Genomic DNA, 23,677 nt, shown 5'->3' with positions numbered 1-23,677 from the left:
TCAGTATTATACAATTTTAGCTCAGAAGAATCTTTTTAAAAAGCCAGGACTGCTCCTGATTAGTGCCAAAGCACTTTCTTTTTGAGCTCCTCCAATGGAGAGGTAAACAAATCAATTAAGTTAACTGCAAAAACTAACAAGAAAGATTGGGCTGACAATCAGGATTCTGGAGAAGCTAAAAATTCCAGGCAGCAGCTTCAGGGGAAAAGGGAAATGTGCCACAGATGGAGCTGTTGAGGCTGATCCACCAGGCCTCTCAGTGCTAGGCCCGGATGCCTCAGCCAGCTTCAAACAGAGAGTGGAGGGCGGGCAGACCTTGGTGCAAGTTTGCTGAGTTCCAGGCCATCATTCTTGAGGGTGTAATAACCATGGGCTGTAGCACACATGTTGAGGGATGAGGGAAAAAAATAAACAGAGAGACAAAAGAATGAGGATGCACTGCCAATTTCAATTGTGCAGCTTTTATTTTTAAATGCTTATCAAGCTGAGAGAGAGCAGAGTTCTTGGAAAACAAGGTTTCCTTTTTTCCAATGCCAGTGTAAAACACCCTCAAGGACGGGCACTGCACAGACTGTAACAACAAGGAACGTGGCTCTCCATCCTCCCAGCAGCACAGTCCGCCATGGGTCCCACGCTGCTCTGATTTCGGCTCAGCTGAGAACTCAAAATAACAGGCCCACTGCCTCTGGTAAAAACTGCTCTTTTTAAATTTTTTATTAATCTCCAAACTGGCTGTGTTAGAATTACAGCCCATAACTCTCTTCACTAATAAAATAAATTTGTAAAAGGCCTAATTACTACTTTTACTGAAGTACACTGCCTGGGGATCAAGTACAGGAAGCCAAGGGCTCAACCAGTTGTCAGATAGGGGATGATGGGCGGGGGGCGGGGGAGGACCTAGATAGAGTCACCAGAGGGAGAGAATATGACATCCACAGACGAGCCTCAGAGCCCATGCCCAAAAAGAAACAAAAGGGCACTAACCCTGCTTTTGTTCTGAACAGCACCGTGAGGATCCATGCCATCATGGCACTTGGGGAGGCCTGTCACGGGTTACACAGGCCTGTGCTGCCCACGCCCCAGCTCAGCAGAAAAAGAGAACTGCAGTCCAAGACAGATGAATCCTGGCTGGACTCTCAGCAGAGAGCCTGGAGAGTCTGACCAGTAAGGAAACAAACACCCATCCTTCCCACCTACCCCTCTCTATCCTTCTACCCCAATCTAGGCCCCCAAAGAAGAAAAATACACAAAACAACAACAAATTCAGGCAATTGCACAAGAGCTGTACCGTGAAGGCGAGGCTGACTGCAACCACTTCTGGGCTGTGCCCCGCACCTCATCCCAGAACATGATTACAGAGCTGGAAACGTTCCTTACACACTGAGACAGTCAGCGCCCCCTCATCCAGGGCTGGTGCTGAGAAGTCTGACTAGAAACTAGCAGTCAACTCTGACACACTCACTTACAACAGAAGGTGTGTATTAAACAAACTAGTCCAACCTTGGACAAAAAGTGAGAACTAAACGTGATTGGCATTCTTAATTGTCCACGAAGAGCCCTCCCAGGCAAATCCTATGCATCTCTGGGACTTTGATAAACAGTATTTCTCCTCCAGAGAGAACTGAAAATCAACCATTGCCAAAGAACCTCGTTTTTAAAGAATCCTGATAAGAAAACCTGCCATGGCAGATGAGTTAAGCCTGTGGCAGACACGCCTTTTGGGGATGACCAGACTGAAACCTGGCATTTCACTGAGGTGGAGGATCTGCACTGACTCTCTGCACATCACATGCCTGACCCTGAAGGGATGGAATGATCTCAATGGGAAAAACCCAGCAGCAAGTGCTGTGATACCAAAGCCACAGCTCCATGGGCCCCCGGAGCCTCTCAAACTAAGCTGCCAGCTAGGGAGCTAACACTAGCTTTGGATAAAATGCAGCTCTGGTAGAGTAATTAATTTTTTTCTTAACTGGGATTACATTAATTTTCAAGGACTAATGGAGTCCAGCTGTAATGGGAAGAGCGGCTGCTGATGCACAAAGGCACTTGTGCGTACAACATTATAAACACACATACACGCGCGCGCACACACACACACACACACACAGACCTATAAAAAGGATCCACTATAACAGGATATTTTTAGTTTCTACAATGCTGCACTAAAAATACAGCCCCGGCTGATACATCATGGCAGAACTATTCTCTCTCTGTCCCTTCAGGAACAGTTTAAAACATTTATTTTTGTTTCCTTTTTGCAATGGTCAGAGTAGAGAGAGAAAATAGCAACTCATTGATAAGAGGAAACGAGAGAGACATGAAAAATTGAAAACTACCTAAAAACTCATGGCGAGGTTTATTTTATTAGTTCTTAATAAATATCTTGCAGATTTCCTCAGGAAATACACCAGATCACATGTAAAATAGTTTGATACTGATGTCAACTGCATCAACATATGAAGTCTATTAGGGTGAAGCCACAGCAGGGTGATCAGCGTGCTGAAAAACTCCACAGTACTTGTGGGGGGGGGGGGATCTCACGGCCTTCCAAATTCTTCGAGAGGTAAAAAAGTCAGCCAAGACGCAGAGAGAGAGAAAGAGAGAAAAAAAGATCCCACATCCTGCTTTCAGCTGCCAGCAATGTGAAGTGCCCAGAGATTAATTCTACGTCTGGCCTGGAAATGTGACTTTAAAGCATGAGGGAGGGGAGTTGGGGGGGAGGAGGGCGGTGAGGAGGAAAGAGGAAAGAGAAGGGCAGGCTAACTGAGGCTGGCAGCAGGCCACCAACCCCCTCCCAAAGCCATGTTTCAATGTAGACAGAAGTAAACCCCAACAGACAGCAGCGCCTCAGCCTGCCAGGGCCTTACACCAGCTGCAGCGCATCTCGCTCTCCACTCAGCCCCAAGTGCAGATGTTCCCTACAGCATCACTTCCGCTCGACTTTCTTTTAAAGAAATAGCACACATATGTGGAGGCATTTCCACCACTTCCCAACAGGACTCTCCTCGCTTTTAAGGGCTTCAGAGCAAGGGCGAAACTGACAGCAGGTACCACGATGGCTGAATGAGCTGCTCCGCCTCCCTTGGAAAGGAGCAGCATCCATGGGCTAAAGAGCATTACTTAATTAACAGGACTGTCTTTATAAATTTGGTTTCTACTGTCTTCAGTGGGAGAGGCCCCCAGGGTTTGGGGCTAAGAAAAAAGGGAGAGAAGTATGTTAAAGATCTTACTCCTGGTTTCTCAAAGCAGTCCACTGTAGCATTACCATCCCAAACTGAGGGTTCTGGTAGCTTTATCACCATGGAGCTTGCATAAGGCCATCTTAAAAGAATGTTCTAAAAACATATTAACATTTTGGGTCAGAAAGAAGGGAAGAGAAAATTTCAAAAGGAAAGGTATGGTCAGTAGGGCCAAATGTATTCAGAGCAGTTAGGTAAGTTGTGGACTGAAAATCATTCACTGAATCGGTTCTCAAAAGGTGAGTGACTGCAAATGGGCACAGGGCTCTTTTCAAGGCAATAGAAATGTTCTCAAATTTGATTGTGGTGATGACTGTACAATGCTGTAAATTTACTAAAAATCACTGAATTATAATTAAGCCACTTAAAATGAGTGACTTTGTCACATGTAAATTATATCTCAATAAAGTTTTCCTTTAAAAAAAATAAAAACAAAAAATTAAAATAAAAAAAACATATTAACATTTTAGGGAATTCCCTGGCAGTCCAGTGGTTAGGACTCCACACTTCCACTGCAGGGAGCCCAGGTTTGATCACTGTCTGGGAACTAAGATCCCACAAGCTGCATGGGATGGACGGGGGAAAAAAAAAAAAATTTACCAGGCATGTTACTTGGCTGCAAAAAAGACATTAATTTTTTTTAAAAATTAACAGTTTGCTAATTTCTTACATGCCTCAACTCATTTTATACAACCCCAGACCCTGGTAAGTTACTCAATCGATCAGTCATTGTTGATTAAGTACCTAATTTTGAAGTCAGCCTTGAACACTGTTAGGGATTTCACAAAATATACAGTCTTCTCTTGTCCTCATGGAGTACATACTCTAGTTGAGGGATCTATGTATTTCATGAAGCTAAAATAATTTCATTTTTTAGAATAGCTGAATATTCTCTAGTTGGTCTATTAGGTTACTAGTTCTTCTGGAATGAAAGAAGAGAGAAGAATCAGCAATGTCAAAAGAAAACAAAACAACCCTCAAAACCAAAGTTGCTTTGTTTGAACCTCAAGTTCAAGAGAGGAAACAGAATCTTCCCTTAAGGGAAGGAAAGAAATACAGGCAATCAGTGGCAAACCATATTATGGTTAAAAGGCTTAATTCAACAAATATTTAATAAATGTCTTCTATGCACAAGGTACTAGATATAGAAACAGATTTAGAAACTGTTAACTAATTTGCATGATACAGCAAATAACACAATCAGAACCAGAACGTAGTTTTATCTAACTTCAAATTTTTTGTCATTACAATTTCTAAAATTACGTTTCTTTTTTTTTTGGTGGTACGCGGGCCTCTCACTGTTCTGGCCTCTCCCGTTGCGGAGCACAGGCTCCGGACGCGCAGGCTCAGCGGCCATGGCTCACGGGCCCAGCCGCTCCGCGGCATGTGGGATCTTCCCAGACCGGGGCACGAACCCGTGTCCCCTGCATTGGCAGGCAGACTCTCAACCACTGCGCCACCAGGGAAGCCCCAATTACATTTCTTATTACAAAAATATTGTGATCACTACAGAAAACTACAAAAATGCAGAGAACAAAAGAAAATTAAGAACACCTTTAATTCTACCATCCTAGAGAATCATGATTAAGTTTTGATGTATATCCCTCAGTCTTCTTCCCTGAATGTGTATATAACAAGTATTATTTTACAAAAATGTGATCAGTTGCGAAGTTCATAATCATGAGACCACATGGCCTTCAGAGAGAGATCACATTTTTGGCAGCTGACCGCCCCCCTAAGAGTCAATCACCCAGAAAACAGAAATGTGATATCTGACTCCCTATACCTGGCAGCATACATCTATTCCATCCCTATAAGTCTCCGAGCTCCTTAAAGCAAAGAAATTTCAAAGATATTTCATTCTCCTCTACCCTCCTTCTGCACATCCCTGAGCCCAAAATAATCAGGTGCACTGACTCACTCAGCAGAAATGCTGCCCTCAGTGCACCTTCCACAGTGCTTCCAAAACCAAGACTAACCAATGAAAAGGGCTATCGGAGATTATGGGAAACATCTGTGTCCAAATGTCTCTGGCTGAGTCTAGTCCCATGTGCTGGTGGCTTGTGGGCCCCCACTGGCACAGCCTTACCTCCTTGCTTTCAGCTCAATAGACAGTTTACTCCAAGAGCTTTTACTCCAAAATAAAGATGGTACTTCCTTAGTAACATTCTGTTACACACCTAGGATTCATTCATCAATGAAAAGCAGGACAGCCACAAAAGGCAACAGTATTCTTTCCTCCCGGAAATCGCAGGACCACACAACTACTCACCTACATACCTATGCTAATTTTCCAGGCTTGAGCTATTCCCAGCTGTAAAGTAGTCACCTAAGGTGAGGTGAGGGGAAAGGTCTGACTCTGACAATGCAACCCCTGATGACTACAACCTTACCTCCAAGTAATGGATAAAAGTGGGCTGATACGCTGGTTGGGAACTCTTATATCGGGTGCAAAAGATCTACTCTCACAACAAGTCACATTATTTAATTAAGCACGTAGGGTTCCTCACATCTCTTTCCAACTGAATGTAATTACAAACGATGCTAGAATTCCCTCCAGCTGATGGAAATGAAAATACGGTTAAAGGGACGGCTAAAATCTTCTCCAATGGAAAGACCTTTTTAAGCTTAAGAGCAATGAAATCAATCATAAAGAATGGCATTTTTAACTATATAAAATTTTACAACTTTTATACATTAAAAAAGTAAATATAATTGAAAATCAAATACAAATAAGAAAATCTCCAATGAATATAAAAAGTACTTGCTATATTTACTATCTGTAAAGCTCAAATAAATTGGTATGAAAAATACTAGGCTGGCATAGAAAAATGAGCAGAGAACAAGACCACACAGAACTATACATGGGCAATAAAACACAGGAAAAAACAGGAAAAAATGTCCACTCTCACCAATAATCAAAGAAATGCAATTGCAAACGGGATAGGATGGAAGACAGTTCAGCAGTTTCCTACAAAACTAAACACAGTCTTACCATATGAGCCAGCAATCACACCCCTTGGTATTTACTCAAATGAGTTGAAAACTTAAGTCCACACAAAAATCTGCACACAAATGTTTACAGCAGTTTTATTCATAATTGCCAAAATTTAGAAGCAACCAAGATATCCTTCAGTAGGTTAATGGATAAGTCAACTGTGGTACATTCAGACAATGGAATACAACTCAGTGCTTAAAAAAAAAATGACCGGGGCTTCCCAGGTGGCACAGTGGTTGAGAGTCCGCCTGCCGATGCAGGGGACACGGGTTCACGTCCCAGTCTGGGAAGATCCCACATGCCACGGAGCGGCTGGGCCCGGAAGCCATGGCCGCTGAGCCTGCGCGTCCGGAGCCTGTGCTCCGCAACGGGAGAGGCCACAATAGTGAGAGGCCCACTTACCGCAAAAAAAAAAAAAAAAAAAAAAGACCTATCAAGCCATGAAAAGACATAGAGGGACCTTAAATGCATATGACCAAGTGAAAGAAGCCAATCTGAAAGGGCTACCTACTGTATGATTCTAACTATGACATTCTGGAAAAGGCAAAAACTATGGAGACAGTAAAAATATCAGAGGTTGCCAGGGGTTAAGAGGAGGGAGGGAAGGAGGGAGGAATAGGCAGAGCACAAAGGTTTAGGGCAATAAAACTATACTGTATGATACTATAATGGTGGATACATGTAATTATACATTTGTCGAAACCCACAGAACACCACCAAGAGTGAACTCTAAGGTGAACTATGGACATTAGGTGATAATGATGATTAGGTTCATCAATTGTAACAAATGAACCACTCTGGTTCTGGATGTTGATAGTAAGGGTGGTTGTGCGTGTTTGGGGGCAGGAGATAATATGGGAACTCTGTACTTTCCACTCAATTTTGCTACTTCTCTAAAAAATAAAGCCTATTAAAAAAAATAAAGATAGGTTTTATTCTATCATTTATTCTACAAATATATGAACGGCTACACTGTGCTAAGGACTATTAAACATTAACAATACTCAATGCTAGCAAGAGGTGGTCACTGGGCATTCTCAAACACTGCTGCTAAGACTGCAAGCTGGCACAGCTTCTTAAGTAAGTAATCCAGCTATCAACAGCGCTAAAAGACTTCAAACCTTTTAAACCCAAAAGTTGGCTTCTAAAACTATATTCTGGGGGCTTCCCTGGTGGCACAGTGGTTAAGAATCCACCTGCCAGTGCAGGGGACACGGGTTTGAGCCCTGGCCCAGGAAGATCCCACATGCTGCGGAGAACTAAGCCCGTGTGCCACAACTACTGAGCCTGCGCCATAGAGCCCACAAGCCACAACTACTGAGCCCGCATGCCTAGAGCCCGTGCTCCGCAGCAAGAGAAGCCACTGCAATGAGAAGCCCGTGCACCGCAACGAAGAGTAGCCCCCGCTCACCGCAACTAGAGAAAGCCCGCGCGCAGCAACAAAGACCCAAGGCAGCCAAAAATAAATTAATTAATTTAAAAACATATATATATATATATTCCAATAAAACAATATGAAAAGCAGAAAATGGTTTAATGTTACAAAGATGTTAATAAAGCATTATTTATAATCCTAGAAAAGTGGAAAAAATGTGTGAAAACAGGATAATGATTACATTAATGTTAACATATTTACATGAGAATATTATTCAGCCATTAAACATGTTTACAAAGAATTTTATAACTGAATACTTATAATAAGTGAAAACAGTAGAATCAAACATTTTATATTCAGTATACTTTCAACTGTGTAAATAAAAACTTGAATATTCACACATACACATAGGAAGGAATGTCATTGCTGGGAAGCTGGTTTACAGGTGGTTTCCACCTTTTTTCTTAATATTATTTTTTCTAGTACTCAACAAAACCTAAAAGGTTAAATCTTTTAAAAGATTTTATGTAAGCTAATTATTATTTAGCTTACATAAAACAGGACAGAGTTGCTCCAGTAAGGTAAGAGTAAAAACTATGGTGAGTAGAGAAAGAGAAATAAAAGAATATTTATGGGCAGGAAGGATAGAGAATTAATGATGAAAGATTCAGGAGATGAAAAAGGACAGAACTCATGCTGTATTAAAAGAAATTTTGCTTTCCAGAGACCTGAAGACACTGACTCCAGTATTAACAGTAAATACCAAGGCACATTTAATGCATTTTAATTTAATGTCAGAATATAAAACACGCACTTGGAAATTACATATTCAGAAGTGTCACCTTGATGAAAAAACATGATTATAAGCAATGGCCCAAACAGCAGATGCCTCCTGGCCTTGCCACTCAGCTTTCAGTGTCTAGACTGACTTATTGACAAACTTTATTCTTGATTTGAACTCAATTCAAAACCTACTTATTGAGAACTTACGGCACACTAGGCAGCGTTCTAGATGCTCGCAATACATTGGTGAATAAAACAGGTCAAGGATCCCTATCTGCAGGGAGCTTACAATCTTGCAGAGGAGTAGTAAGGCAAAACAAAGATACACACAAAAAATAAGTTATCTAGTATTTAGAAAATTTGTGTTATAAAAAAGGAACGTCAAACAGGATAGGGGACATGGGAGAACAGGGTGGGAGTGCAGCAGTGTTAACAGGATGGTCAGAGTATGCCACACGGAGGCAACACTTAAGCAAAGACTTACAGGAGATAAGACATACGCCACGCAGACAGCTGGAGGAAGAGCATTTCCAAGTAGAGAAAACTGCTAACGCAAAGCCCCAAAGGTGGGAGAAGCCCTGGCTGATCAGAGGACTTGCAAGAAGACCAGAGTAACTAAAGCAAAGTCAGTAAGCCAGGGTCTGGTCTGAATGAGACCAGAGACAGCAAGGAGGAGTGGGGAGGAGGAGGAGTTCCACATAGGAAGGCCTTGTAAAGACCATGGCTTTTGCTCTGAGAGAAATGGGAACCTAGCAGGGGATTCTGAACAGAGGGACATGATGTTTTTAAAAGAATCACTGCTGTATAGAGAGTAGAGAGAGAGAGAGGGAGAGAGAGAGAGAGAGAGAGAGAGAGAGAGAGAGAGAGAGAGTGTGTGTGTGTGTGTGTGTGTGTGTGTGTGTGTGTGTTTGGAGTAGAGGGAGACAGGGGAACAAGAGAGACCACACTTAGGCGTTTCAAATCTTCTGGATTGTCTTTCTCTTCGTGTTTAAAAAGAAGTTTTATTCACAAGGGGTATCCAGGCCATGTTTGCAAAGAGGGTTTTTGCTTCCAGTGTGGAATCTTGAAGAATGTGTCAATGGTCTGCAATTGTGTCCTCAGCAGGCATCTAAAATAATGATTACCAAACATTTATCTCTGCTCATTGCCCTGACATGAGTTCTGGGCATCACCCTCTCTCAGGGGAGAGGTGAAAAGAGGTTATGCAGAACAAGCAGTGATAACAGGATGACGTCACAGGTGTGCCTCAGAGAAGCCCCCAGTGAGTACGGCTCATAACCACTCCACAGTGATTTACCCTACCCTGCCAACGCCAGCTGGAGGAGGGATGAAGAAAGCTGACACAGCCTTAAGCCCTAGGCAGGCATTATAAGATCTTTCTCCCTCCAGTCTCCTGCCAGCCCCTCCCCTCTTTCAACTTCTGATCCTTGCTTCAGTAGCCAACGTGTGAACAGCACGTGTCTGGATTTCAGAAACATGCCCAGCAGTTGGAAATTCCCTGCAGCGTGTCAATTGCTGCATCTGCTCTTGGCACTTGGGGCAAGGGATCACATAGGCATTTTCTGAAATAAGCTTCAAGATGGGAGTCTTATATCTGAAGAGGGGCTAGAGAAGCCAGAAAACTCCAATTACTGTAAATAAATTCCTAAATATATGACAATCTGCCTTCTAGAAAGGAAACTGAGACTTACAAGCCAACCAAACAGCTCTAAGAACAGCAGTAGTCAAGAACAAAAGCACAGAGCACCTTGACTAATGGAAAGGATTTTATGGGCCAGCAGAGTTTACCAGCTCTGCAGTGTAATGCGGCTGAAACTAGAGAGCACGCTCTCCCAGATCTCTAGCTCACACCCTTTTGGCAATAAATGGCTTCTATCATTTCAGCTGCAGGCCTCCCTCCCCCTCCCTTTACCTTTCTTCCCCAACCAATTAGTCCTCTAAGTAGTCTATACCTTGAACACCTCTTGGAAAAACTGAAAAATTTGAGGCCAGTAACACTATGTGCCATAAAACTAGGCTGTAGCAGCTGAAAAGGAGCTGCTCTTTGAAAAAGCAGCCTACCAGGCCCTTGCCACCCTAGATACAGGTGCCCCAATCACACTGCTCACAGGCACAGGTAAAAAAATGCTCAAGTCTGATGCTTCAAAGGAAAAAGGAATAACACCATTTCCTCTAGTAACACAGCAGGCAGACTAGGAACCTAGGTCTACTCTCCCAAGGAAACAACTAATTATCCTGGAAAAGTAGTTTTAAAATCTTTTTAGAAAGCAGTGATGAGTTAGTAAATTAAAAAGGAATCCTCTGGTCAGGAATTGAGTAAAGACAGGAAACTAGAGCTGTAAGTGTGAAATATGGCCAGACTTCACCCTAAGGACATTTGCTACCTGATGAACTTGAGCTTTGGTTTCCAAGGCTTCATGGGTGCAGCCAACATAAGAGGATGCCCAAGACCCCTGACATAAAGCTGAGATCCCACAGAGCTACACCCAAGTATAAGGGTGAGTCAGAAGTAACCCCTTGGGACTTCCCTGGTGGCGCAGTGGTTAAGAATCCGCCTGCCAATGCAGGGGACACGGGTTCAAGCCCTGGTCTGGGAAGATCCCACATGCCGCGGAGCAACTAAGCCCGTGCGCCACAACTACTGAGCCTGCACTTTAGAGCCCGCGAGCCACAACTACTGAGCCTGCGCGCCACAACTACTAAAGCCCGCACACCTAGAGCCCATGCTCTGCAACAAGAGAAGCCACCACAACGAGAAGCCCGCGCACCGCAATGAAGGGTAGCCCCTGCTCGCCACAACTAGAGAAAGCCTGCGCACAGCAACGAAAGACCCAACGCAGCCAAATAAATTAATTATTTTTTTTTTTTTTAAAAAGGAAGAAGTAACCCTCAGACCCTTGATAAGACAGCTAGAAAACTGACTATATCAAACCCTGGGGCTGACTAGAAGAGAAAAAAATATTATATTGAGAGTATAGACTGTACACTAGCCCTCACAGGGGTGTGCAGCCTGAATTCACACTATCTGAGTGGCCCAAACCCTCAAGCAGATATTTTAATCAGAACGATCATTCTAGACTCCCCCCACCAGGCTGCAGACAAAAGCAAACTCAAATCTTTTCCCCATTTTCATCCCAGGTCTCCAAGAGTTCCCACTTATGAAATCCCACAGAAAATAAGCAGATTACAGAAAAAAAATTAAATTACAGAGGCAACAAGGCACATATGCAACAACCAGCAGAAACAAGAGATGAGCAGAAACTCACCTAAAAGGACCCCTTGATCAGAGTCCATAAAATAACCAGGGTTAATACATTAAAAAATAAAAGACAAGCTCACAAATATGTTCAGGAAACAAGAAACTATAGAAAAAGAGCAGATTTAGGGGAAAAAAAACAAAAATGGAAATAAACATGTATAATTGAAATAAAATCTCAGCAAGGCATGTTTAGCAGATTAGATACAGCTAAGAAAAGATTCAGTGACAGAGTTAAGGAAATTATGAGGAATGCGGCACACACCAAAAAAGAGTCAGAAAAATGAAAGAGAGGTTTAAGAGACATGAAAGACAGAAGGAGAAGAGAAAGCACTGGCAGATGCAGTATTTAAAAAAAGAATGCTAAGAGTTTTCTACAACTGCTGAAATCCACTCACAGATACATGAAGCCCAACAAATCCTTGGCAGGAACAATTTTTAAATAAGTACAAACCTATTAGACAAATCATTACAACTGCAGAACATCAAAGCGTTTAAAAAAAAGCACCCAGGAAGAATAGATGACTTTTAAAAGGACAATTAGACTGATGGCTGACTTTTAATCAGCAACAGTAACAGCCCAGAGACAGTGAAATATCTTCAATGGGCTGAAGAAAAGGAACTGTTAACCTAGAGTCCTATTCCCGGTGAATAGAGATCTTTTAGGAATAGGGAAAATAAAGGCTTTTCAGACAAAAATTGAAAAAGTTTGTCATCAAAAGAATGTCACAATAAATTCTAAAGAATATACTTCAGGCAGAAAGAAAATGATCCCAGGGAATTCCCTGGTGGTCCAGTGGTTAGGACACTATGCTCTCACTGCCAAGAACCTGGGTTCCATCCCTGGTCGGAGGAGAACTAAGATCCCACAAGCCACGTGGTGTGGCCAAAAAAAAAAGAAAATGATCCCTGGTGGAGGGTCTGAAATGCATAAAGGAATGAAAAGAAAGTAGTAAATATATAGGTGAGTCTAAACAAATATTTACCATAAAAACAACAGCAACAATAATAATAATGAAAACAAAACAGAAATGAAAACAGTAATACTTGTCTTGTAGGGTTTAAAAGGAAAAAAATAATTAAAACAGCTGACAAAGGCAGAATATAACCTGGGAAGATAAAGTTGGAAGAGAACAGACAGAATTTAAGTGTTCCAGGGTATCTGTATTATTTAGGAGAGTGAAAATGCTGAAAAACTTTTGACTTTTGGCAAGGTAAATATGCACGCTTTAATTCCAAGAGTAACCACTAAAAAAAAAAAAAGGAAACAAGTGGGGGGACAAGGAGAAAGAACGGGGAAAATCCAGAAAAAAGTAAGAAAGGAGAAAAAAAGAAACAGAATAGGTAGGAGAATGGAAAAGCACTGAAAGAAAATATTTGCAAAATATATATTTGATAAGGGGCTTATATTCAGATTATATAAAGAACTCTTAAAACTTTTTCAATAATAAAAACAACTTGGTTTTAAAAATGGGCAAGGGAATTCCCTGGCAGTCTAGTGGTTAAGACTCTGTGGTTTCACTGCAGGGGGCTGGGGTTTGATCCCTACTCAGGGAACTAAGATCCCACAAGCCACATGGCGTGGTCTGAAATAAAATAAAATAAAACTAGAAAAAAATTTTTTTAAAAAGGGCAAAAATATTTAAATAGGCACAAAGAAGATATACAAATGGTAAGTAGGCACATGGAAAGTCATCATCCTTGGTCATTAGGGAAACACAAATTAAAACCAAAATGAAATAGCTCTGCACATCCACTAACATAGCTAAAGTAAGAAAGACAGACAATACCTAATGTTGGCAAGGATGCAAAGAAACTGGGACTCTCTCACACACTGCTGGAGGGAACGTAAAATAGTTCAACCGCTTTGGAAAACAGTTTAGCAGTTTCTTATAAAGTTAAACATACGTTTATGACCCAGGAAATCCACTCCTAGGTATTTACCCAAGAGGGATGAAAATCTATGTTCACAAAAAGACATTCATACAAATGTTCATGGCAGTTTTATTCATAGTAGCCCAAAACTAGAAACAACCCAAATGTTCGTCAACAGGTAACTAGATAAACAAAACTGTAGTATAGCCGTTAAGACAGAATACTATTCAGTAATACAAAGTAATGAAATACTGATACATATAACAACATGAATAAATCTCAGAAACATTACACTGAGCAAAAGAAGCCAGACACAGAAGAGTACACAATGTATGATTCCATTTATATGAAACTCTAGAAAAGACACATCCAATGTATGGTGACAGAAAGTGGATCAGTGGTTTCCTGGGGCCAGGGATAGGGATAGAGATCAACTGGGATGGGCACAAAGAGAACTTCTTGGGATGATAGAAACGTTCTGTATCTTGACTGTGATGATGACTAGTTACCTGGGTATATAAATTGGCCAAACTCATTGAAATGCACACTCAAAATGGGTACATTTTAGTGTATGTAAACTTGACCTCAATAGAATTGATTTTAAAAAAATAGGATGGTATTACGTAACTATCAATGGACTCAATGCTCATAATAGCCTCAAAGAGAAAACAACTCAAACGTCCACAAACAGAAGAATGGATAAACTGCAATAAATGAATAAAATGTAGTACTGTAGCAATGCAAAATGAATGAACTACAAACTACACACATTGACAGGGACAGATTCACAAACATTACCTGGAACAAAATAAGCCAGAGAGAAAAGAATATAAATAATATTATTAGCATGATTTCATTTACATGCAAGCAAAAGCAAACCATGTTCTGTTTGGAGGTATATACAATACTTAGATGATAACACTATAGAGAAAAGCTAAGGAATTAATTCCACAAGTCAGAATGATGGCTCCTGCAAGGGCGAGAGGGAACTACCGTGAGGATGAAAAACACAGGGAACAGTTCTGAGGTACTGACAATATTTTATTTCTTAACCTAGGTGCTGGCTGTATGTGCATTCACTTTATTGTTCTTTCAAATATTTTATACTTTCATACCCTTTTCAGTATGAATGACATACCCACCTTCCCTTCAGGCCAAAAAGAGAATCACAGTCTCATTTAAGAATGGCATGTGAGGGCTTCCCTTGGTGGCGCAGTGGTTGAGAGTCCGCCTGCCGATGCAGGGGACACGGGTTTGCGCCCCGGTCCGGGAAGATCCCACATGCCACAGAGCGGCTGGGCCCATGAGCCATGGCCGTTGAGCCTGCGTGTCCGGAGCCTGTGCTCCGCAACGGGAGAGGCCACAACAGTGAGAGGCCCGTGTGCCGAAAAAAAAAAAAAAAAAGAACGGCATGTGAAAAACCTCTTTTCAAAAAGCAAGGCGGATACTAGAAAAGATGGTGAAAATAAGAAACAATGTTCCTTAAAAGTACTTTTTTATTTTAAAGAGACACTACATATCCCAAGCAAGAGAAAGACTCAACACTTCTTTTACCAAGTGGTCATGAAAAATGCTTTCCATTGTGAGGGGAGAGTGCCCTCACCTATGACAGTGGTAAACATGGACCCCAGACAACCCTGATTTGCTCAAACCATGTCCTTCTGCCAGCTTATTACCTGTGGCTCCACTTGAGCTTCAGGCAACTTGGGAGAATTCTGACTCCCTCAACTCCCTCACTTCTACTTCTGTTCCTCTTCTCAGATCAGACTCAAGGATCACTTTCTTCATCAAAGAACAGCAGCTGCTCAGATTGCGGGGGGAGAGGGGACGCAGGGTGGGATTCCTTGCTTTGTTTAGCTGTCTCAATTAGGTCCAAAGAAATTTTCGTGTGCCTTCTCATACAGAAGGCTTGACCCTTGAGGTGTAATTTACTAGCTGTGCAACCTTGCTTAAGTTACTCAACTTTTCTGGTATATTTCTCACCACCTATGGAATAGGACACAAAATATCTGTCCCACCTGTCTCAGAGGGCTGATGGGAGAAATCAAATGAGAATACATATGTAGCAACTATAAAATGTCATCAGGTATTATCACAGTGTTGTTCTGTTGCTGTCATTACTGGCCACTACCTCTGAAAGCTACAATTCTTCCCCAGATCAACATTTAGTTGGTTAGGGTCCAAAGTACAACTTACTCCCCCTAACCCCCATCCCCAGAACACACTCATTTCCCCTGTGTATTCAACAAATAGCACACATCTGGCCCGCGCCCTCCGTAAATTTAGAATTTTACTCCTCAGGAAAAGCTTAAAGAGAGAGTTCAGAAAAGGGAGCTGGAAGTCCTGCTGCCAGCATCAACCCTAACCCCTAATAATGTCTCCCTTTCAGAATAAGTCCATCCAGGAGGAAAAAAAAATCAAATTGAGAAGCTATAAAATGGCAACAGAGATGAGGTTTCTAGCCCACGTTAATGACCAGGCCACGATCGGATACTGCACTTCTGCACTGCAAGGCGAAGCAGCCGTGGACACCAAACCACACAATCACCTTGGGGCAAAACCAGAAATCATTTCGTCAGCCGACATGGTAAGAGGCTTAATTTCATTGATATGAGTGACTTTTCTCATTTCTTTAGCTTTTCACAACTGCTTCTCCTCCCTCAGCCTAAAGTAATGGATTCATTCTGAAAACAACAAGGACCCTGGAATTCAGAATAGGGAAGATAGGAAGATCCCTTGACAAACTCACTTCCTTAACTTTTTCTTCTTTTCCAGGGAATGCGGAGGGAAGAAGTCCGTGCTAAGCAGCCTGTTGATAGTTCTCTCTCCCCCAGAGGGATAGAGGGCATGGCTAAGGGATGCACCCTCCCCTGGCCTGCCTCCTAAAGCCTTGCCTCTTCTGACCTCTGCATCTATTTCTCACATAATTTGTCGGCCAAGCTGGCTGTTTCTTCGTTTACTTGCTCTAAACTGAGCAGTCCTGAAAACGAAGGTCAGGCAGTGCTGATTACCTGTAGAAATCTACCCACACAGATCCTTGAGGAGAAAGAGCCCAAGGGCTTCTACCACCAGGGATAGACAAGGAGGAAGGAGAGGGGCAGTTTACACAGCTAAACTCAAGCCTAGCCCTTTATGAAAGGTGGATTTCCTGTACAGCTGTCCTGACAAGCAGAGGATTACGCACTTCACGTATTCTGCTCGGGTAAGAGACTCAGACAGAAGTGAACTGCCACAGAGGAGCAAACTGCTTTACTAAAGGTCTCTAAGGTGGTTGTATGCCACAGACAAAGACATTTTGGTTGTGAACTGAACTTCTCAACCGGAGTCAACCTGCATACACAACCACAGCGTGAAGGTGTGTGGTTCCCATCTCAAGCATCCCACACACTGGGGTTAAGCTCTATCTGTCCCATATTAACAGCTGCGATTCTCTATCCCTCTGGAGGCATGCATGTGGCACTCCCTCCTACCACCTCCCGCAATTCAGGGTTACTAACAAACCATAAAAGCAAGCATAAATGATAAAGAAAGGAATGCCAGCCTAGCCCTGCCTCAATCCCAGGCCCTAAATGTTCCCTAAGAACAGGGAGCACAAGCAGTGTCTCTTGGGTGCCCTCTTGCTGCCACCGGGGCTTTTCTGCAAGGCTGCAGTGGAGGCCTATTCTATGAACTGGTAGGGGAGGAAAAAGAGGAGGAAAAAGAGGGGGAAAAAGAGGGGGAAAAAGAGGGGGCCAGGGCACAGAAAAGGGAAGTTATTCCAGTGGTGGCCAATGAATAACATCCAGTGATTTATAGGAAGTATAATCCAATAATACAGTAAAATAAAACAGTGTGTGCCTGAGATGGTTTTGATTCCAGGAATTATAAAACATATTTTTTAAAAAGACAGAGACAGAGAGAGAGAGAGAGAGAGAGAGCGCAGAGGGGGAGAGAAAAAGAGGGGGGAAAAAAGGGGGCCATATTGGAGCAAATTGGGCACAGATGGGGGGTGCAATGGGGTTTCAGTGATGCCCTACCACAAATGTTGCTTCAATTATTCCTCTTCAAGAAACTAGAGTTTTATTTCCTTAAATTACAGAATTTTTTAAAAAATTAAAATTCTTAGAGTGCTTGTGGTTGAGATCAACCATTCCCCCTCCAGCACCACATCAGCCAATCAGATGGCTACTGAAGTGTTAACTGCTGAGGCACATGGAGAAGGCCCCGTTTCTCCCTTCAGGAATGCTGCAGAGAGATCTCCAACTGTGACATCACTCTGGGAACCACCTATCTCACCACCACCCATCACTCGCCAAAGGGTAATTCTGGACAAAGGCCAGGAAGGAAACACACTGTTCAATGAGGGCTGGCCTGCCCAGAACCTGGCCTTCCTCATCCATGCATTCAATGAATACTTACTGAGTGCCTAAGAAATACCAGGCACCATGCTAATGGCCCCAAACACCCCTCAAATTTATCTGTCCCCAACCACTTCAGTGTAGGTATTAGGATTCTAGACTCTCTGTAGTCCCACTGAAGTAGGCTTTTTGCATAGGGCCCATATGAGGGGAGGAGATAAAGGTATCCCCACCAATAGCCCTGAACTTGTGAGTTTTAAGATCACTGCTGAGACCTAAAAGTTTAGTTGGTTAAATGATGTGGCAAAACTCATTTTCCCTTATTGGAAGGGGGACAAATCTCACAACCTCTGCCTCCCTGAGCTCCAGGAAAAACTATAACCTAGAAAAGGGGAAAGATGCCTGTCATTCACCACCATCTAAGTTTTTCCCCTCCGTTTGGCTTGTGAGGTGTCCAAAGCTTTACAACAGTTCTATGTCTCTTGACCCCAAGGAAAGCACATTTGAAAAGTAATCACACTGAAGTGTTAGTAACGGTATCATTTCCACCCTGGACTATTGGTATTTTGAAAAGAGGGCTTATACAAGGGTAGCATCAAACACACACAAAAAAAATCAGAGGCATCAGCAAAGGATGTACTTTTTAGTAAGGACGTCCCTGTTGCCCTCCTTAAGTACCACATCTACAGGGAAGGGTCAGGCACAGACTGAGAGGATTCTGACTGCTTTGGGGGGCCACAGATCACCGCTGTTTCAGGCTGGAACGTTCCTTCTCCACAGAGTCCAGGAACTGACATATGCAAACACCCACCCAGAAGGACACGTCCAAGAAGGAACGGAAAGAAAAATGATGGCCCAGATGTTCTGTAACTTGCAGTGACTGCCAAATCACCACAGACCCCAAGCACCTGGGAGGGCCAGGCAGCAGCAGGCCCTTGCTTCCTGGTTTCAGACAGCCAGGGTCCCGCGGCTGGGTGGCGACTCTGACAGCGAGCAGGCTGGCCTGGAGAGAAGGCTTCAGGAGGGCACCGGCTGACGGGACTTGGGGGCTGAACACTCAGGGCTGATTTATCACTTCCTTACTCATAAAAATGTGATCCAAACTGCTGCTGATTAGTGAAGGATCTAAATCTTTACCCTCTCCCCAACCCCCTTCCCTCTCCACCCCCGGCACAGATGCTGCTGCTCAGCCACAACACCCCCTTCTTGCCACTGTCCGTGCAAGCACAGCACAGGGGCCCAGGGAAGATGACTCATGTGCTGGGAAATGGAAAAGCGCATCTTCCCACCAGCCAGCTCTGCTGAGTGCTCTGCTCACCCCTCTCCCAATGGCAGCCCACACAGTGGGGTCTGGACGGCCGCCTCAGCTGCACACCGGGGACTTGGCAGCACGTCCACAGAGCGCTCTGTCCTGGCTGAGTGTTATATCCTGTGGCCCAGGCTGTTTTCCCTGAAACACCCTGGGAGCTTCTGACCACCTCAGCTCATACTCCTCTCGGCCCCAGCTGCCCCAGGGAGGTGAGCGCCAGGACAAAGCCAGAACCAGTGGTAGGGTCTCACGCACAGGCTGCGACATGTCCTTCCTGGCTATCAGGTCCTCATTATGACCGACCATGGAAAAGAGTCCTAGAAAAAGTACCCTGGCCTCAAAAGGGGAACCACTTACTTCCTTCTTTCTCTGTTCTCACCATCTCACCTTCCTTTCACCCATATTTTCTTAACTTTTACTTTACAACAGCTCCAGGAAAAGGACTCACTGGTGGCCTATGAAAGGGCCAACGTATTCCTTTCCATGGAGCAGAAGTTGCTGACAACAGATGCTCCACAGGCAAGAGCTGCGGGGTCTTTACATCCCCACCTCCAGGTCACTCGATGCAGGAACAGTGCCTTGGCAGAGGCTGCAGCCCTGTGACAGGCAGCTTGCTGTTGTTAGAGGGAGGCAGGAAAGTGAAGAGGAAGGCACCTCGGGAGGCCCCATTCCCTGAGTCCAGTGAGCTTCCCACTTGGTAGCCCAACCAGCGGAGTAACGATGAAGGGATCAATCTCCCTCCCCTCTGGACTGACGGCCTCACCACACTTTACAAACTTTATTTCCTCATTCCTGGAAACCTCCACTGCCCCTCAGGACTGCATGCTTCCTCAGAACTGTTCTTGGGAATATTTAGCCAAGTTCAAAATGGCACCTAAGCCTCTGCATCTCACCTTCTTCTGGGAATTCTAAATGCTGCAGCAGGCAGCGTGAAAGCAGAAAACCCTTTAGGATTCAGATGTGATTGAAAACCCAGGCAAACTAGCAGAGGACCTTGCAGAGTCCCAGGAGGAGCCAAGTTTCAAGGGAAAGTGCAGAATACCCACTCATCAGGGGAGAACACCCCCCTGCAGCAGGCTGAAGCATAACCTAAATACAAATGGGAAGGGAAACAAATCAACTTCGGAGTGAGAGAAATCACTAAGCAAAGGTGCGATGAAAGAACTAGTGATCCTCTGTCCAGAAACACCAGGTAGGTCTGTTTTACAACGGACTCTCCATAGGGTAATTCCCGCTTCTTGACATTTCAGATGATAAGCTTCCAGCCCTGAGACCAGACACTCTCTGCCAGTGCTCTGAAATGATTCTTTGGCAGCAAGGACCAAGTCTCCTTTGCAAACAAACACACAAAATAATGTCACCTCCATGCTACAGATCTCCATCAAGTCAAACCCCATCATCCTTACCTCAGTGGGGTGGAGGAAAGGGAAGGGGAGGGGAGGGATCCGGTAACATCCTTCAACTGTGACCTGGTCATCAGAACATTTAAAAATCCTGCCAATCGGCACCACCCCCCATTTCTCCTACCCCAGCCCCCACCTCATGTTAAAAAACCCCCAGTGTTCAGAAAAGCATTTCGGAATGCACACTAGTACATTTGCCAAATTCTGGGCCTGGTGATTTTTGTGCTTCCAGGTTTGAGTCACCAAAGCTCATCGATTCTCTGTTCTTACTCCCTGGCAGACTCCCACAAGGGATATCCCATAGGGAACTAGACTTTTCCATATTGAACAAACAGGGTACATGAGTCCAGAAACAGCTATTCCCAATCCCTGCCAAGCGTATGGTCTCTGCAATGAAACATTTCAGCAATGCCTCCCCCCCTGGGAGAGGCTCTGGGTCTGCAGCCTCCAAGAGGCCTTGCTGCTGCCTTTAGCATGGCCAGATGTGCAACAGCATCTCTGGGTTTGCAAATTAAGCTCTATACCCATGATTCCCTCCAACCATCCCACCCAAGCACTAGAGAGTCACACAGATTTCAGAGAGTAAATTAAAGATCTGAAAGGCAACGGGGGAAAAGGGTGTGTGTGTGTGTGTGTGTGTGTGTGTGTGTGTGTGTGTGTTTTGGGGGGACTGTGTAGTGGTATGGTAGCATGGGAAAGAAGCTAGATTAATCTTTATCTGTCTAGATAAAGAAACTGGACATTCCTTACCTTTCAATTGGGAGTTGTGTACAGCAAACATGTTGATGGTCATAAGCTGCAGCATGCGGGTACTTCCAATAGGAGAGGGACTACGCTGCAGCAACACCTGGAACTCCCTGAGGACCTTCTCAGCCACTGCAGGGAATGTCTCCATCCTACAAATACAGCCAGCCCATCAGTGAGGCACATCCCCAAGAGAACTCGGTGTACACACACACACACACACACACACTCATTCTCTCTCTCTCTCTCTCTCTCTCTCTCTCTTTCTCTCCGCGCCCCCCCTCCCGGAAAAGCAGATGGCTAATGCCTAGGACATTTCTTTGCTACTTTCACAAACCTTCCTAGCACCCTAAGGTTGTGAACAAATTTAAGAGAAAGAAGTTCAGAGTTTAGAGATGGAAATAACTCAATTTTTGGATAAATCGCCATGAGTTTTCATGCTTTGGTATGCTATTTCCTAACCTCTGGCAATAACTGGATTCAAGTTGAAATCAAAGTTTCTCTCTGAAACAATCAGTTTTTCTAAATAGTGAACAAATTTCCTTTAAGCTCTAAGACTGGCATATTCCCCAAACTCTCTGGTATGAAAACCATATTCTATGAAGAGGTACGTGAATCTAAAGATTCTTCACTCAAAGCTTTACTTCAGAAAACCAGACGCAGTTCTGCTGCCGTCTACTTAGGGACTCTCACACTAATCGCTCCACCTAAGGATCCCAAATCTCCCCTGGAAGAATCCCTCGACCTAGGGCCCTGATGATCTGTTTCGGTCTTCCCTGTGTTGCTGTCCTCCTCCCTCTCACAAGCCTCTGCTCATCAGGGTCTGTAAGTTTTCAGGCCAGTGGAAATATAATGCCCTGGCCAACTGCCACTCCCAATACAGGAAGAGCCTGTAATGTAGGGAGGTAGAAATCTAGCCAGTGACCCAGAGCTCCTAAAGAGAGGTCATTCAAACCAATGCCTGCCAAAAGTGGCCACAAACAGTGGTGCATGCCTGGAGCTCCTCTGGCAACAGGAACAAACCACAGCTGAAGTCCTCAGAAATAAAAAGCAAATTTGAACTTGGTGCTAGAGAGAGAAACCAGGCACACGGGCCTTAGGGCCATGCCGAACAATTCGTGGTCAGCAGAGTATCTTTTATCCATCCTCAATGCCCCCCCACCCTCATAAACAAACATACTGCTTGTGATACACTGTGGGGTGGGGTGAGGGAGAGCTCCAGCCTGGATTAATAAATAGTTTCTGGAAAGCCACAGGGAAGGGAATCCTCCTCAAAAGATACAAAACCGTTTCAAGTCCTAGGGAAAGGTGCTTCTACTTTCACCTGAACCTTTCCCCGCTGAGTAGTACCTTCCTCAGGTCAGAAAACTCCAGAGCTTTCTGGCCTCCTGGCAATCTTCATTCCTTGCCCTTGGAGGCAACTCCTATGACTGACCTCCTAGTACCCAGAAGTCATGCCACAGTTATGGGTCAATTACAGTTTATACTCCAGTGCCCTTCTCTGCTGAGCTGCCCTCATTTTCATTGGCACAAAACATGCCAGGCTTTCTTCCCCCCACATGCCATTTCAAATGCCACTGCCACCACCCAACAACAACAACAAAACAACCGAAACACACTCTTTCACCCCCCCCTCTAAAATATTTCAGAACCATTAAAGCTCTTGGTCAGTTTGGAATGGCAGACAGTGATATGTTTGAGGCTGGATTGGATCCATTTTTCCCCATGGGCTATAACAAAGGTTTCATTTTAAATCTTGACACTGTGCAGCACTCTTTCTGGTAGAGGTGGGGAGGGGGGCTAGCACTTCTCGTTACGAGAATAGCAGAGTTCACTCTGCTTGAAAAGCAGCCACACTGGGCAAGTTTCAGAGCCATGTGTCTCCGTGTTGAAAGGCAGTAGAGAGCCAGCACAGAACGACATGACAGAAGTGTCACGTGGGACAGTCTTGCTTCGAGGCTGTGTCTGAGGAAGCCTCTTCCCTGGATGGGAATTGAAACAGATCCATTAACACTCCCTAGGTCAGAATGAAGTCTCAAAAGCGCACCAGGCCAAATGTCCACATCTTCTTTTTTTCGAAAGTTTAAAAAAAAAAAAATCCCCCGTTCGCCTTTCAACTAGTTCAACATGATTAAAACAAAAGAAAAAAAAAATCAAATGCATAAGTTAGAGTAACTTCAATTCTGAGATATGAGGAAAGATGGCATTCTCAGACAAAAATCAGTTTTGTTAGGCCACAACTGAAGGACACACAGATAAAAGATTCTTCCTCAGAGCTCAATAACGGCGTTTCTGGTGCCCAGTTTCGTAACCAAAATGATGTCTGTTTTTGGCCTCAAGTTACCTGTAAGTAGTTTT

The 23,677-nt window shown here is 43.9% G+C and overlaps 1 protein-coding gene across 2 annotated transcripts in view; it reads right to left on the bottom strand.

The window, feature by feature from the left end:
- The window catches only part of SMG6 (SMG6 nonsense mediated mRNA decay factor), a 233,855-nt gene that overhangs the window by 155,476 nt on the left and 54,702 nt on the right, over positions 1-23,677 (bottom strand). The window contains exon 10 of one of the 2 annotated variants that reach the window (XM_022595862.3): positions 21,326-21,471. The exons of the other annotated variant lie outside the window; for it this stretch is intronic. Within the exon in view, the coding sequence (XP_022451570.1) occupies positions 21,326-21,471 (146 nt within the window). The remainder of the gene's footprint in view (positions 1-21,325; positions 21,472-23,677) is intronic. 2 annotated transcript variants of the gene reach the window in all.

Source organism: Delphinapterus leucas, chromosome 19 (genome assembly GCF_059928025.1).
Source record: "Delphinapterus leucas isolate spDelLeu-1000000601 "Yukka" chromosome 19, BTC_Dleu_Yukka2, whole genome shotgun sequence".
NCBI lineage: Eukaryota > Metazoa > Chordata > Mammalia > Artiodactyla > Monodontidae > Delphinapterus > Delphinapterus leucas.
This window is presented reverse-complemented; position numbering and strand designations above follow the sequence as displayed.